The following is a 15,300-nucleotide window of genomic DNA, read 5'->3' as shown; positions in this document are numbered from 1 at the left end:
AGTTTGACAACAGCTCTGAACACAGCCGATGGGGTTTCAACAGTTTCTATTTTAATATTAAATGTCTCTATATCTGCAAGTATAAACACACTGCTGGGAACAAACACCCATCTTGACCTGTGGTCTCATCTCTGGTTTTGATTAAATTCCTCCATTTGCAGCAAAGGAAGCAACAAATTTACAGCTTTGTCAGTAAGGGAAGATAGTCAAACAGTTGCTCTGTCTTGATTTACAGCTTATTTATTTCTATCTGCCAGTGAACATACAAATACATCTGTAACAGATTTGGGATTTCAAAGAGCTTTCAGAAGAGAAGTAATGTTTTCTGATCCCTTTTAAACAGCTACCTCTTTTTTCAAGGCCAGTTGTCAAATACAGTGAAAAGTGACATACAAGAAACTTTTGTCTAGATGAATAGAATATTCCAATCTGTAAATATATCCATCAAACCAGTTTGGCTCAGGGAATCTGCAGGTTTACATCCTTTATTAGTCAGCAAGTTCTTTGGCCTCTGTAAGGAACTAATCACCACCATAAGTCATTACCACTTACCATACTGCATGTCTACTTTTAAAATCTGAAAACACCAACTCCAGCGTCATCTGTATTGTTTGGGAAGAACAGCTGCATTTCTAATGATTATATTTACACCAGACTTTCCAAATTTGTATTTTAAAGCCTGTGTAGTGAATGGTAGAGTCTGTCTTGTTTACAAATGCATGGACAGCTTGACAAGAGGTATAAATGTGTTTGGGAAGTGTTCCCTAACCCCTCGGCCTGCTGGGCAGTGGTGCCATGTGAGGGGAGGGCAGCTGCTCCCACTGAGATTATCCCATCTCCCAGAATTACACCTGTGTTATGTCAGTGACAATGCCATACCTTTCTTAGGTCTTTCCAGTGACTTGGATCCAGCCATGAGAACAAAATTTGCATGGGATTGGGTGGCAGGACAGAGCTGTGCTCACACAGTGCAGTAAGGACAACAAGGCATTGTACCAGTCTGGGGCTGCAGTTCTAGTCACACTTGGCACTTCAAATCATAAATTTGAATGTTTGGCTTGATTTAAAGCCCAGCTGACCACAGGATCCAGTTCACAAATCTGCTCATCATTTTACTGCAGAAATAGAGTGACAGGTTACACTTTGAGCAGGGGAAATGATAACCCAGAAAATGACATGACAAAGAGGAATGAGGTAGTGAATCCATTTCTCTTCCCCTCTCGCTGGCCTTCCCTTATTCTGATGGGGAAAAGTGGCAGAGCCACTGCCATTTATCCTGCCCATCCCTTGCTACCCTCTGCAGGTGCACCTTGCACTTCCTGCAGGTCAGAGCTCAGGTCTTCCTGGCCTTTGTGCAGAGCCATGTGTGCCCCCTTCCACCCACTGCACATTTCTGAAATCACAGGACAAAGGCTGGCCCAGAAAGTCCTCATCAGTTTAAGCAATTTCTGTCCCTGCTGGCCCTGCTCACGTGAGTACAAACATCATATCCTTAAAGGACAGTTTAGGGAGCTCCTCACTTGCTACTTGTATTTGTTAAATTCAGGTCTTTTACAAGAAACCCCTACTTTGTCCTGGTATCCAGTAAGAATAAGCTGCAGTATTGGTGAAGAATGAAAAGGAATTGTGTGGTATTTATGGTTCAGCAGCAAAAGCTGCCCCCTGGAGGAACATGTTATTAGGCAAATAAGATAATAAGATGCAACGGGGTCCAAAAATACCTCCACACATTCAGCTGTGAGCATTGTTATTGTAGTCGCTTTACTAAGTTAACCAAAGAGACTCAAAAACTGAAATACAGACTTTATACGGAACGAGTTGGAAGTACAAATAAACAAAAGCAACATTCTTCAAGAATTAGTTGTGTTTTATAAACATCAATAAACACTGAAAAATATGTGAAAACTAAAAAGAAAAAAAGGAAACAATATCAACAACTTTAAATTGTCCCAGTATTTAAGCAGTTTTTTTGTACTTTTGCAATAGGGATTTCATCCAGAAGTCCTTATATAATTAAAAAAGGAAAAGAAAAACAGTCAGCATATTGCTGACACAAGACCAGGGAAGGGGTCACAATTAAAGCAGAAAAATGACACATCCAGTTAGAAGTGTATTACTATTTGGCAGGAACACTCTTAATGAACACCGTCTATGCGTGAGAAAGAGACAGCATCACTATTACAGGCAAGAAGTGATTATCAGGTATCATTCATTATCCATTGTCCAAAATTAAAATTAGTTAAAGAGGAAATGAAAGCTAGAAAAGGAGAGGGGAAAAAAATAAGGAAAATTTTAAAAACACCTCTTGATAATAGTCTTCTAATGCAAATGTTACATGCACTACCTCCCCAAGAAACCAGACAAAGCTCTTCCATTCCTCGTGTGCTTCCTTTCATTTGTTTTCATGAAGAAAGGTTTGAGAGAGCAGAGCGCTGGGAAGAAATACTGCAAACCTCTAAATTAGTGAACGAACTTCCAGCATCACTATTGTACTCAGGGTAGGAGGAACTGGAAGAAATTATGTTTTTCAGCCTCTGAAGTGCAATGATCAGTAGCAAAAGGAGAAAAGCTAAGAGACTAAGGAATATAGAAACATAGACATAGACGTTGGATAAACGGCCAGGCGATGAATCCACTGAAGTTGAAAGGGATGTGGGATACAGCTCCAGAAAAGTCCCATTCTCCATGTTTCCCACAAATCCAGATGAAGGGTCGGGTTCTGACATTATTGGGTTTGTGTTTTAAAAATCACAACAGATCTTGTATTTGAAGGCAGTTTTAGTGGCATAAAAAGGGTTTATTTTAAGCGAACATTTTTCCATCACAACGACGAGATGACAAGTCAGCCAGAGAATGAATTTATCCTTTACTGCTCAAGCCCAGGACAATTTAAGATTTTATCCTTCAGAACTGCAAGGGGAAAAAAAAAAGCAAGGTTAATTTACTAGCAGATAATGTGCACCTGATATAATTTAGGTCTTAAGAGTTACATTTCTTAGCTCGAAGATGCAATTCTTAAAGAATTAATTAGCAATTATCTCTATATCTCAATTTTTCAAAATGCAGGGATTAGGAGAAATCCTACTGAATCCTAATGGATCGACTCTTTCCAACCATGAGTTGTTTAATTGCAGAAGAGCACAATCAAAAATGTACTTTATATGGGACACAGGTACTGGAATCCAATTTATCTTGTGATAAAAAATCTAGTCAAGTAATGAAACTCCCTCTCAAGACTTCAGCTCCTCAACCTAGATGAGCAAAGCCACTCAACATCACAGTTGACAATGAATCCATTTTACCTACTTACTCCACAGTGTCTTGCCAAAGGTACCCAGAATCAGAAAATCTGCCAGACTTGCTCTCTTGCTGTGTATTTATTAAATGTTTTGAATGGCTTCAAACATGAAAATGTACCTTGCTGTAATTCTGCCATTAAGATACCAATGGCAGGCATGTTTCAGTGGAGTGACACAGCTTCTGACCCCTCCAAGCAAAATCCCAAGGAATGGGCAGCCCTGCCAGCCCAGCAAGCATGACAGGACTATCTAAGGGCTATGGAAAAAAGGTTACATTCCAGATGTTGTTTTATTGTTTATTTATTGTGTTTGCTGTTTTATAGTGGAGCTTTTGGTGGTCTCAATCAAGCATCCCAACAGCTTGCAAGATACACAGGAGTGCAAAACTGCATCTGCAAATATCAGATAAAAAAATTCTTACCATTATGGTCTATAACTCATAGTGATGCATAAAATATACTAAACTAAAACCATTTTATCACCCTAATAGTATTTAACCCCATAGGAAACCATATTTGTTGTATCTCCTGAAATAAGTCACAACAGACTGAACAAAGAGAGATCTTTATGAGATTATATTCCTTTTGAACTGACTTTAATTTGGTGATATAAAATTAACTAATGGAACAATATGTGTTCATTTCATGTTCTGGAAATAGTTAAGTGTGTTATAGCTAATTTATCCTTTTTAAAAGATAGGCTTTGATGTAGAAGATGTTTATTCTTAATTACGTGTCATAATGAAAATTAGATCCGTTATTAATTGAATTGCTCTATAATAATTTAAGGAATTACTTCACATGAATTCTTTAACATGGCAGAAGTTGAAAGTCTTTAAATTTCTCACAAATTTGAAATCTACTACATTCTGCTTTTACTACTAACACTTGACCCTGGTACAAGGAATAACTTTGGCATTTTTAGGGACTTTTTTTGAAATCAGTGGAAAATTTAAGTATTAAATAGGACTAATCAGAAACTCAGTTAAGCAGAGATGTGTTTTGCTAAATCAGAGCTTTTATAGATCTTACAACATCACCCAGGCTATTTTTAAATGAGTATTTTGTAGTGATGTAAACTCTGATTCCAAATGAAGCCATGAGTAGTTTTATTCAGTGCACCACAGCCACCACTTCAGCTCAGGTTCCTGCTTCTGCTGGGAGAAGAAGGTAAGTGCCATGAAGTGTCTGTCTCTCTTACCCTGATCCTCCTGAAGAAATAACCCCTAGAGAGTCAGATGGCAAATTCACTTTCTTGTTAATTAGGGGTTTTTTTGCATTTCTGAAAACTAAATACAACAACATTATAAGATTTAGCCCATACCTAGTCCCCAAAAATGATTGGGAATTTTGTCACTGACATCAAAGTATAATGGCAAAGCTGGTAAACTGCAATAAACCGGTTGTCTTTCTGAGAGCTGTAAACTGACCCAGGAAACGAACAATGCAGGGAAATTTTTCAAATTCTCTAGTGGTCCCTGCCTTTCCCTCATCTGTTTTTGGAAAGTTGAGTTGGTTTAAGGCAAAGAATGAATTGCAAGTATTGTTCCTGAATGACCGCAGATGGAGAACTCTGTCTGACAGGAGGCGTCTTTCCAATTAACCACTCTTGAAAACTGCTGGGACGGCAGAACTGGCACCTGTCTACAGGGGGACTCAGGTTTTGTGGTGTAGCTGGATCTGGATTACTTTGTCAGAGGCACCTCTGCAATGCCAGGACAGGGCTGTGTGACTTGAGGAGGCTCCCTGAGTCCTCCAGTGCAGCCTCACTGCTGAAAGCCCCGGATCATACTCTGCCTTTCTGACTATGGCTGAGTTTTCCTGCTATTGCTCCTTTGTTACACAGCCTTGCTGCTCTGATGGACAATCTGCCAAGAAGATTCACACATATCAGTAAGGTCCAAGAAGGCACAGACTCTACCTCCACTGTCTGCTGGTTTTAGATGCACAAGAGAGCAAAACCTTGTTCTGCCACTCTGGTCCTAAAATATGAGCACTGGCACAAAAGGAAAGGCTCTCCTAGATACATGGTGTCATTTGTACATCCTGACTTTTCAACCAGAGCCACTATTTAGCTATATTCTCCCAGCTGTGCATTGTTTCTTCATTCATGTCCTTGGTATAAATACCTCTCACAGGTGAGGACAACCACTCTTACTCCAGGGGTAAGCCAACTTGGCAGATGCTGTAGGCAGGCTCAGTTGGAGTTTTTCACATTTCCTTTTATCCTGTGGTAAGTAGGAGATGGACAAGGTGGCATTCACCAGAAGAAGGGCAAACTGAGCACGTGAGGGATCAGGCAAGGCATCACTGTGTATCACTGTGCAGGTACCAGCAGTTCCACGCCTAAGCAGCCATGCCAAAGCTAGCCACTACCGCATATTTGATGGGATCTGCTAGAAAATTCATTTTGTAAGGAAACGTAAGCGTAGTCAGGAGCAGAGGCCTCACAATTAGCATATGCCCTGAGTGCCAAATTATATGTAACATATGTAATTTAATCTTTAGCATTGCTAAGACAGTAGCCATCTCCCAGTTCAGACTAAAGTGAATATTAAATGAGACTGCAACACTCTGCAGGATGGCATGAACAGAGGTTTTTCATCATCCCAATGTTGTAAATGTTTTACTGTCTGTATTGTATTTCTTCATATATCTTGATGCAACAACTCTACTTCTCCAGACTCAGTCAGATATAATTTAATGGCCTGCACTCATACCACTGAAACCCTAAAAACTGAGGAACAGGCAGCAAAGATAGGTCTGGTAGACTCAATTTCTTGTGAGTTTATCAGCCACAGAAAAGCACTTCATTTTCTTGGCTCTTCCTGTATTTTCATGACTACAAGCTGAGAAATATCTTGGTTGTTTCAGTGTCTTTAAAACGTTTCAGTGTCTTCAAAAGCAGAGAGACAAATTGACATCAAAGAAAATCAACGTTTGTGTATTACATAAGCTAACACTTTTGTCACAATCTCCTGTGAACTGTTTCTTTACAGGTAGAAGGTATCCTAGAAAGCCTTTATTGTAAACATCTCCTAACAGATGAGATCTTAATTTGCCTTTAGCACAGTTACAACAGAGAGGTCCCTCTTAGATCTGGCCAAACTTCAACATGCTGTAGCAGGGCAGGAAGAGCAGGAGGAAGATTGTGTGGGTTCCCAGGTGACATGGTGATGCCAGTTCTAAGACTTACTCATCCCTAAAGATGTGTTGCTCTTCCCCAAGTTCTGCTATCACAGTGATTGGTCCCAAAAGCTGGCAGCAAGTCTTCACTAGATTGATATATGTATGAAGGCCAGGGAGCTCCTGGTTTAATTCTTTCATCTTCCCACTCTTGTTTTCTACATTTATTTCCTTCCTAGGTTGCCAATATTTCCCTTCCAGCAAACATGTAACACAAAATATTTAACGCCAATAAAAACATGTTTGCATGCTCATACTAAAGGGCTGAATGAATTTTACGTACCAGGAGCACTACAGCCTTGAAAGGCAATATGCTCTAGACTGGAAAAGTGTAGCAGTTTAACATCATGCAACTAAATAAGACAGTAGCTCTAGACAGGAAAAAAGATGCGAGCAACATTTTATTCCATTGAAAATGTAGGTAGGAAAGGCAAAGAATGACTTCTAGCTTGCAGTTTAACAAGAATATGATCCTTAATACTTCTTCTCGGATACACGCCTTTGGCAATTAAAGACCACAAGTCAGTAGGATGCTTCCTTTTTCCATTACAGATGGACCGTCCAGGAGCAGAGAATCCCTTTTCCACTCTGCCTGGGAAACAGGATCAATTGCCAACTGACTCAATAAAATAGAGCACAGAAGGAAAAGAAAAACTATTTCCTGCCACAAGCAAAGTTTTCCTTTTAATTTATTATCTAATTTCATTTTTTTATTATGATTTAATATGATTTAAATTTATGTCTTTGAAAATCTAAGAAGACAAGTGCCCAGATGGCTTGGTTGCAGGTTAAAATCAAGTTATATTTTGTTTGGGGGTTTGTGTGGGGCTGTAAAAAGGAAACCCTCTGAGCCATAAGGATACTTAGATTAATTCAGATAGGCTCCAACGATTCTCTAATTTACATTTCCCATGGATCTGCGGATTATAGAGTCATTTGTATCAATGTAAATCAAAAACATTGTGACCTGGGATCAGACCCAGAACCCATGAGTTAAATCTGATCTTTAAAAGTAAAAGAAAAATAAGCAAGGAGAAAGAATAAAATACTTACAAGCAGGAAGAAGATATGGAAATAGAAGCTAAATGTCCAATGCAGAGGATGTGGTTGGTGTTCACGCCCAAATCTAAAGGGACTGCATGCTGAGAAAAGCCCCTATAAAAAAGCAAATAAAAGTGGAATAGTTTAATAATAACTCCAACAATAATAATACAATAAAGGAAGGACAAGTGCTGAATTTTGACTGCTCTTACTGGCAGAAATTTCAAGGGAAAAAAGCCCAATCAACTGGAACCCTGGCTTGTGTTTTATTCCTGCTAACAACATCCTTCTGTGGCCCTGTTACAGCACGGCATGTACAGCATCAAAACCATGATCCAGAACTCTGTTTTACAGACAGGCTTTGATAACACCTTACCTTTGTTCTGCAGTGTGCTCAAGGACCAAGACAGACATTTGTCCTCTGGCACATTTTTAAGTACTAGAGCACTGTATCTGCTCTCCAATTCATTTCACATTATACCCTGAAGACTCCTGCCAGGAATCCGGTCTTTTGGATTACACACTATTATTTATTCATCCTCTTTATTTCTGACTATCTGCAGTTTAAATTTTGACATACTTGAAATATCCAAACTGAATATGTTATGTGCACATGAATAGCTAGAAGAATTTTGTGTGCTATATGCATTCAATACCTAAAATTAAAACATAGCCCCTGAATTGTTTTTAATAAAGTAAATTAAATTTCTTGTGTATGAAGAAATTATACAGATTAAAGCAAAAGAGGGCCAATCTCAAACAGATTTTCCCCTCTGGGAGACAAAAGACACTTTCACAATCACTGTACATCTTAGAGCTCTGCCCCTTCAGCACATTTGGTTTGACTGTGTTAGAGAAGCAGATCTCTGGGGATGGATGTTGATGCATTGTTTTGCTGCTTTCATCCCTTCAGTCACTGAATCACTTCTGGTTTAAGCCTCTCCAAGTTCAATAAAGAAAATTGTCTAGTGCAGCTGTTAAAAGACAGTATTGTTGAAATCCAAATGTTTTGATAACAATGACTATACTAATGTTCCACCAAAGGGAGTCAAACAGCTTCCTGACCATCTCTTTGTGAAGGAGAAGTAGGAGACTGTGGGTGAGCCCCAAAGTCAGCTGCCCCAGAGATGGACCCAGGATATGCACTGGATGTGAGGGTATGCACCCTTGTCACCTCACCCAGAACTGTTTCTGAGGCTGAGGCAGGTGTGGTACAGGATGGAGAGGGGGTACAGCAGCCCCTGTATGCATTTTCTCTGGCAAATACGCCTCACGTGGCCAAGAGCTCCACCCTATGCCCCTCAGTTTTGTCTGCTTGTAGCAGAGATCTTTTTCCTTCCCTTTCTTTCTTTCCTGGGGGAAAGAGGCATAGATCTCTGCAACAGGGCTGTAGCTTCAATCAAAGCAAATACAAAGTATTTTGCTCTTTTTTCTTGGGCCAATCTTTGTTAGTCCATCTCCCCCCAGATACACAGAGCACTGCTTTAGCCCACTTTGCCCCTCATTCAATACAACAGCGCCACAATCTCCAGCAAGGCAAGGCCCCCAGAGCCTACCAAATTTTGGGCTGATTAAACATGAAGTGAAAAACACAAGGCTTCCTTGAGGCTTCCTAAGTGCAGGCGTTCATATTCAAATGGCAACTGTACACAGTGAGGCAGGGAGGGCAGAACTTTTAATTATCTTTGAAGAACAGAGAAATACTTGGACCAGAACATCAATAAGCTTATCTTCAGAAGACCTCTTGCCATACATAGTTGTATCCCACAGTCCTTCATCCTCTTGCACCACTCTAATGCACCTCACACCTATTTTTACTGTTTCAGGTGTAGTAGTAGCCTATAAAAGGATTTGGCCCAAACAGTGTAATCATTCACTGTGCCAGTAAGATATGCAAGGAGTAGGGATCTATCTGTTCCCTGTATCTCTCAGGACGTGGAGAGGGGTAAGGAGTCTCACTGCTGTGCCTCTGAGAACTTAGAGAAATGGGGCCTTCCTGGTCTAGCATCCTATGAGACCATCAGTCTGAATCTCACCCAAAGGATACAGTCACCAAGGAAATCAATCTCCTTCCTGTGCTGGTCTGTTAAAAATATTTATTTGTCTTTTGAAAATTTCCCATGGAAAAATACAGGTTGCTGAAAAAAACCCACCCAAAACTCAACAGCCTACTTTTTGCTGACCCTAGGGATGGGTCATATTTGATTTCTTGGTGTCCAGTCCCAAATCTATTCCCCTCATTGGCACTCTGAATAACTTTTGTTGCCACTCTCAGCCAAATTCAACCCAGGCAGAAACCTCAAAAATATTTGAGCTCCTAAGTTTAATGACAGTGGGTGATCAGGCAGAGAAGACATGAAGGTTCACACAGCCGTTTGGTTGCTCATAACAGCTTTAAATCTTGGTAATTGACCTCTACAGTCAAAAACAGCCACTAAGGTGTTACTGTCAAAGTGGCAGATCCCAGGTGCCAGGCTGGAAAGGAGGTCCAGGGCAAAGTTAGCCAGGGAAGAGGAGAAACTAGCAGGTGTCAGGAATCCTTAACTTCTGCATTTTGCGTAATGACTTCTTGTTTGATTTCTTGCAACATCTGATTTGGAAGTTTTGTTTGAACAGAAAATTTAGTGTAGTGTGGAATGGCTGCTTAATGAGAAATGAAAATTCCATTAAAACCCATTTTCCTCAGTGGAACAAGTATATGAAAGTATTTCAACTGCTTCTGCCTTGTTGCCTTCTTTAGTGGTTGAGCCTCCCATTCCTGCTACCCCTTCTTTCCGAAGGCAGTGTGGAGCATCCCACCAACTGAGAAGCCTCTCAGGAGATTCTATCCAGCATACATCTGTGGGGCATAGCGGTGATGTAATTAATCTCAGAACAAACAAAAGTTAATTAAACTTCACCACTTCATGCCTGACTCTTCACATGGGCTCCCAATAACCACATCTTTTATTTGACACAGGCAGAGCAGCACTGGACTCCACAACTGAGGCCAAGTAGCCATGCAGTGGAGGGCTGGGCACTGTCTTCGCTCTTCCTGAAGCCACCACACTTCTCATGGGGCAGTGCTTCAGCTCCTGCATATCGTTTATTCAGACCAAAACCAGATATATCATACCAAATATATCATACCAGATAAAATACCAAGCTCCAGGGCAAGCAGTCCTTGTTATCTGAGCTTGCTTTCATTTTCCATCACACTCATGTGTGAAACTAAAAACTTGCAGGGCTTAGACCCTCAGGTTCACCTCCAGGTAGAAGGGAAAAACCCCTCGAAAGTATCATACCCATCCCCTTAATCTACAAGGAATGCAGTTTTAGGACAAAGTGTGGCTAGATCTGGAACTGAATGGACTTAGGCTCTCTATTGTCTCTGCCAGTGCTGCAGCACATCCTCCTGCCCGATGCCGATGACATGGCTGCATGCACGAGCGTACCTGAGAGCCTTCATCTCCCACTCTCCACATGGGAACATCCACTCCTGTCTTGGGAGAATTCTGGGCAGACTACAGCAAGGAGCTTTGCTGAACAGTAAAAGCAAAGTGAACTTTGCTGGTCAAGGGGGTCATTGGTCCTTACATAGCAAAGATGTGACCCAGGAAGTAGAGTCCGGAACAATAGGAAAACACCTTTCTATTGCAAAATTCAGCTGATATGCTGATTTCAATATATTTTATAAAAAAAAGCAGGTATAAATCACACATTTTATAAATCACAAATAAATCCATATCACACCCAAAAATGTCAAGCAGATTTCATTTCAACCTTCTTAGGAACTTTGTCACAATATAAAGCTAGGACACAATTTTTTACACTTGGTTCAACAGAAATTTCTGTTAATGCATCATTTTCAGGTTTTTTTTCTCTCAAAAAAAGTGCAGATTCAGTATCAACTACACTTAAATGTCTGTACATTTAAATGTCAAGGGAGTTTTAGGCACAGATGTGCTATCACAGTAACTCCATTCACTGTAACTCTGCTTCCTGACTTGTGCTTTACTAAGAAAAGTAAAAAAACACGCTTCTCCTTTGATTCTCTGTTTCCCCTCACTGCTGTAACAGAAGATCCCTATCCCCACCATTCCTTATTTTACCAACACAGGCTGCATGCATGCCCTCCCCTGGTGAAGAAACCATGGCATATTTGTGTGCCTAATATTCACATATAGTCCCTGTTTGCAAAACAGCTTGCAACGACTCGGGCAAAGAGTCAACATGATTGCAAAGGGAGCTGCAGCAAGCCATGCTGTGCTGTGCAAGCATAAGGGGGCAGGGTTGCGCCTGAAATGCCGAAAAAGAACAAGTCAGGATAATGTAGGCTATGGAAGGAGAGTTTCTGCTGGTGCTAGATAGAGTGATCTGTTCAACAACTGGCTCTCAGATGTCCTAGCTCTAGAGGACACTGTCGTGCTCCAGTCCAGAGCAAGTGTAATTCCAGTGGCAGGGATGATGACAGACCGGGTTGGGGCTTGTCTTAGCATCTCACCAGATGGCTGCTGAAGGCATCAAACCAAAGCAAATGTGCTGGGACATTTCAAGGAAATTAAAGGAATGATGGACAAAGTGCCTATATGAAGTTACAAGTAAGCACAAGGTGGAGCTGGGAGAAATGCAGAGATGATGGCTTGAGGGAGAAAGATGCTGAGGGCACAGGCTGATCAAAGCCCCGGGGTACATCCTGGGGAAACAGGAGACTTGGTACCTCATGTACAGGGCGACTGTCAAGGACACTTGAAGCCTCAGACTTTCATGTCAGGTGCAGGGAGAAAGAGCAGAAGGGCTGACAAAGAGGAGAGATGCAGGCTAAGAGGTGAGTTTTGCAGCAGCGCCATGGATCGGCTCTGTCGTAACAGGATTTCCTCTGCGCAAGCCAGGAAAAGGAGGCAACTGCAGTCATGAAGACATAGAGGGAGGACTGCTTGCAAAAGAGTGCAGGAGGTAGAGGTGAAAATATACTGACTTTTTAGTATTTAGATTCCAAGTCTCAGACCTATAAGAAACACCAGATTTTTCAGCAACTTCTGAATGTACTCTTGTTGTTGAGATAATTCCTCTTCTGCTTCTGTGTAGATGGGGTGCAAGAAGGAAAGGCTCTGTTGCTTCCTGCCTCTGATAGAGAATTTACAGAAGACAATTTATAATTTGCACTGCACGAGTAAGACCCAGTTATGAACAAAGACACTTGGCAGGGATGAGTTATCCCAGTTCAGCCTTTTACATCTGAAAAGGTTAGCAAAATGTCCACGACAACAGCTTCCTATGCCAAATAAATTCACATACATACATTCATGGTGATAGTACTAGATTAGACTTGGATGCTGAAATAGCCTAAGACCCCTTCCCCAGCAGTTCCAGGTCCTGCAGCATATATCCTGTTGACAGCAAAGCATACATACTGGATGTAGCAAGTAGCAGCCTGCAGGCAGGCCAGCCTGTGTAGCAGAGCACAGGAAAACTGGGGAAACATGAGGGAGGCAGGGGGGGGACATGCCTGCCTTTTCTTTCCCCACCTGAGGTGATAGGGGTGACCCAGTCTGAGGAAGAGGTGGGAAAGGAAGGCAGCCAGTACACAGCTACAACCAGCAACCATCCCTAAGGGGAACAAGCCCTTCTAGGGATAATAGCAGAGAGAAGGCAGCTGGTGGTTTCAGGTTGCCTTTTGTTTCAGTCTGTTCAGGCACAGGAAAGTTAGAGTGGGTTCAAAATGACTGTAAAAAGCAAAAGCACAAGGAAACAGATATGGCATTCCAGCTGGATCCCTTATCACAATAAAACTGTCAGCACTATATGCATCTTATATGGTCCAGATTTTATACATTTCTCCTATTCATCTTTCTCCCATTCTGCTATAATTAGCTGAGAATTAATTAAATAATAGCTAGTATGCATTCCTAATTGTCTTTGCTTATATAAATGTTAATCAGCATGGCAAATTCTCGGCCCTTTAGCACTATTTTCACAATTTGCCTCTAACTGTTTAGTATTTGCAAGGCTAGGAAGAGTTTGCATTACTTGATTTCTGTTCCAAACTTTATTGCATCTAGCAAGATGATGTTGAAACAGCCTGCAGCTTTCAGGCAGACATAAAATGCTTGCAAAGGGCATATTTTTGTGCAACCATCCTGTGTTTTTTTCCATGCTGTGCTGAATAAGCTCAGCTCTTCTCCCACTACATTGGATAAGCGTGTTACAATTTATTTGCAGAGGGAGCAATGCTTTCCCCGTCATCTTTCTGCAAGCATTGTGAAAGAGCACACGCGTGGCAGCCTGTTCTTATGCCCGCTGAGCCAAGAATTTGCTTGCACAGTGATGACCCAATGGTCTGCGCTATAACACCCCTGGGCTGCAGCATCTTTCAGCAAAAGAAACCAGCCCGTGCCTCCCTTCTCTCCGCATCCCTCCTTCCAGAAGCTGTGCAGCCCCGTGCTGTCACCACGCTCTCCCAGAGCGTTCCCCTTTTTGCCTCCGCCGAAAGCAATTTCTCCAAACCCAAGAAGCGTTCGTTCAATTCAAGCACTCGCCAACCCGCGAAGTGAGTTAGGCTAAATACAGGTTCTTTCCAAAAGACGTTTGTGAACGATCAAGCGCAGGCCACAAAACACATACCTCGGTTAAACGCTTGTGAAAATCAACTGCCCTTGGTTACAGCACAGGACAGGCAAACCGCTAAAGATGCTCCCTCGGAGCAGCAGCACGGGCGAGGCGCGGCGGGAGCTGTTCCAGGGCGCACAGCAGCCTCCCAAACCCGCCGGGGACCCTCCGGGACCCGCCTCAGCCGGCGCGGCACCGCTCGGCGCCGGACAGCGGGAGCGAGCGGCCCCGGCGCTGCGGGAACGTGCGAGCAACAGCGCCGGGCAGCCGGGCAGCCGTGCTCGCCGAGGCTCCGCTGGCACCGAGAGCACAAACAACGCGCACGGGTGAGGGCAGGGGCAGGAAAAAACACCCCGCACACGGAGTGTCGACCTCCCTCGAAAAGCAGACGGCTGACGCCGCCGGGATGCTCCGGCTCGGGATGCTCCGGCTCGGGATGCTCCGGCTCGGGATGCTCCGGCTCAGGCACAAGCGGCAGCGCGGCCCCTTCCCACCCGCAGCCGCCCCGCTGGGGCAGCTCCGCTCCCCGTTCCTCGCTCCCCGCTCCCCGGCGCGGCTCCAGCCCCGGCCCCGGCTCCCGCTGCCGTCCCGCGCGGCCGCGAAGGCGGTGCCGCTCCCGGCCCGCCCCTCGCCCGTCCCCGCCGTCTCCCGCCCGCTGCCGGGCGGGGCGGCCGCTGCTCCAGCGCCCGGACGGGGCGGGCTGTGCTGGGAGAGGGGCTGGGGCTGTGCGGGAGCACGGGCGGGGCGCTGCGCTCAGCTGCAAGTGGGGCGAACCCCCCACCTCACCGGCCTTGCGGGATGGAAGGCACCGGCATCGTACAAACCCGCATCAACACCTGGCTCTTACCGTCCCGCGGCTGTCGCACAGCGTACACCTCTGAAACGAGCCCGGGCTGGTCCCTCGAAAAAAAAATTAAAATCCCATATTTCACTGGGCAGAGATGCCCGTGGGAAATGCGAGATCCTTCGGAGCAGAGCGTCTGCAGAGGGGGTCAGATCGTGGCACCATAAAGGGAACTGGACCTAGCAAAGCAATGGGGTAGAAAAGAGGTTTCCTGGAAAGTGAAAACTTGCAGATGGCTTTTGAAAATTCTGCCAGATTTTCGGCTGGCTGAGACCTTTAGGGATACTTTGATATCATGTACACTGGAGTGAATGAATAGTTGAGCTAAGATCAACTGAGATAA

At 43.4% G+C, this 15,300-nt stretch overlaps 1 protein-coding gene across 2 annotated transcripts; it reads right to left on the bottom strand.

Annotated features, from left to right (window-relative positions):
• Positions 1-220: 220 nt before the first annotated feature.
• Positions 221-14,634, bottom strand: SERTM1 (serine rich and transmembrane domain containing 1). Of its 2 annotated transcripts, none has more exons than XM_066544915.1 (3): positions 14,129-14,634; positions 7,538-7,639; positions 221-2,910 (listed from the first exon to the last, which is right to left on the bottom strand). In XM_066544915.1, the coding sequence occupies exon 3, from the start codon at positions 2,724-2,726 to the stop codon at positions 2,403-2,405; it is 324 nt and encodes a 107-aa protein (XP_066401012.1). In that variant the 5' UTR covers positions 2,727-2,910; positions 7,538-7,639; positions 14,129-14,634; the 3' UTR covers positions 221-2,402. The 2 variants fall into 2 exon arrangements, with proteins under 2 accessions (XP_066401012.1, XP_066401013.1); XM_066544916.1 differs by lacking the exon at positions 14,129-14,634 and adding an exon at positions 12,225-12,389.
• Between the last annotated feature and the right edge of the window lie 666 nt (positions 14,635-15,300).

Source organism: Molothrus aeneus, chromosome 2 (assembly GCF_037042795.1).
Source record: "Molothrus aeneus isolate 106 chromosome 2, BPBGC_Maene_1.0, whole genome shotgun sequence".
Taxonomy (NCBI): domain Eukaryota; kingdom Metazoa; phylum Chordata; class Aves; order Passeriformes; family Icteridae; genus Molothrus; species Molothrus aeneus.
Note: the sequence above shows the minus strand (reverse complement) of the source record. Positions and strands in the feature narration are given on the sequence as shown.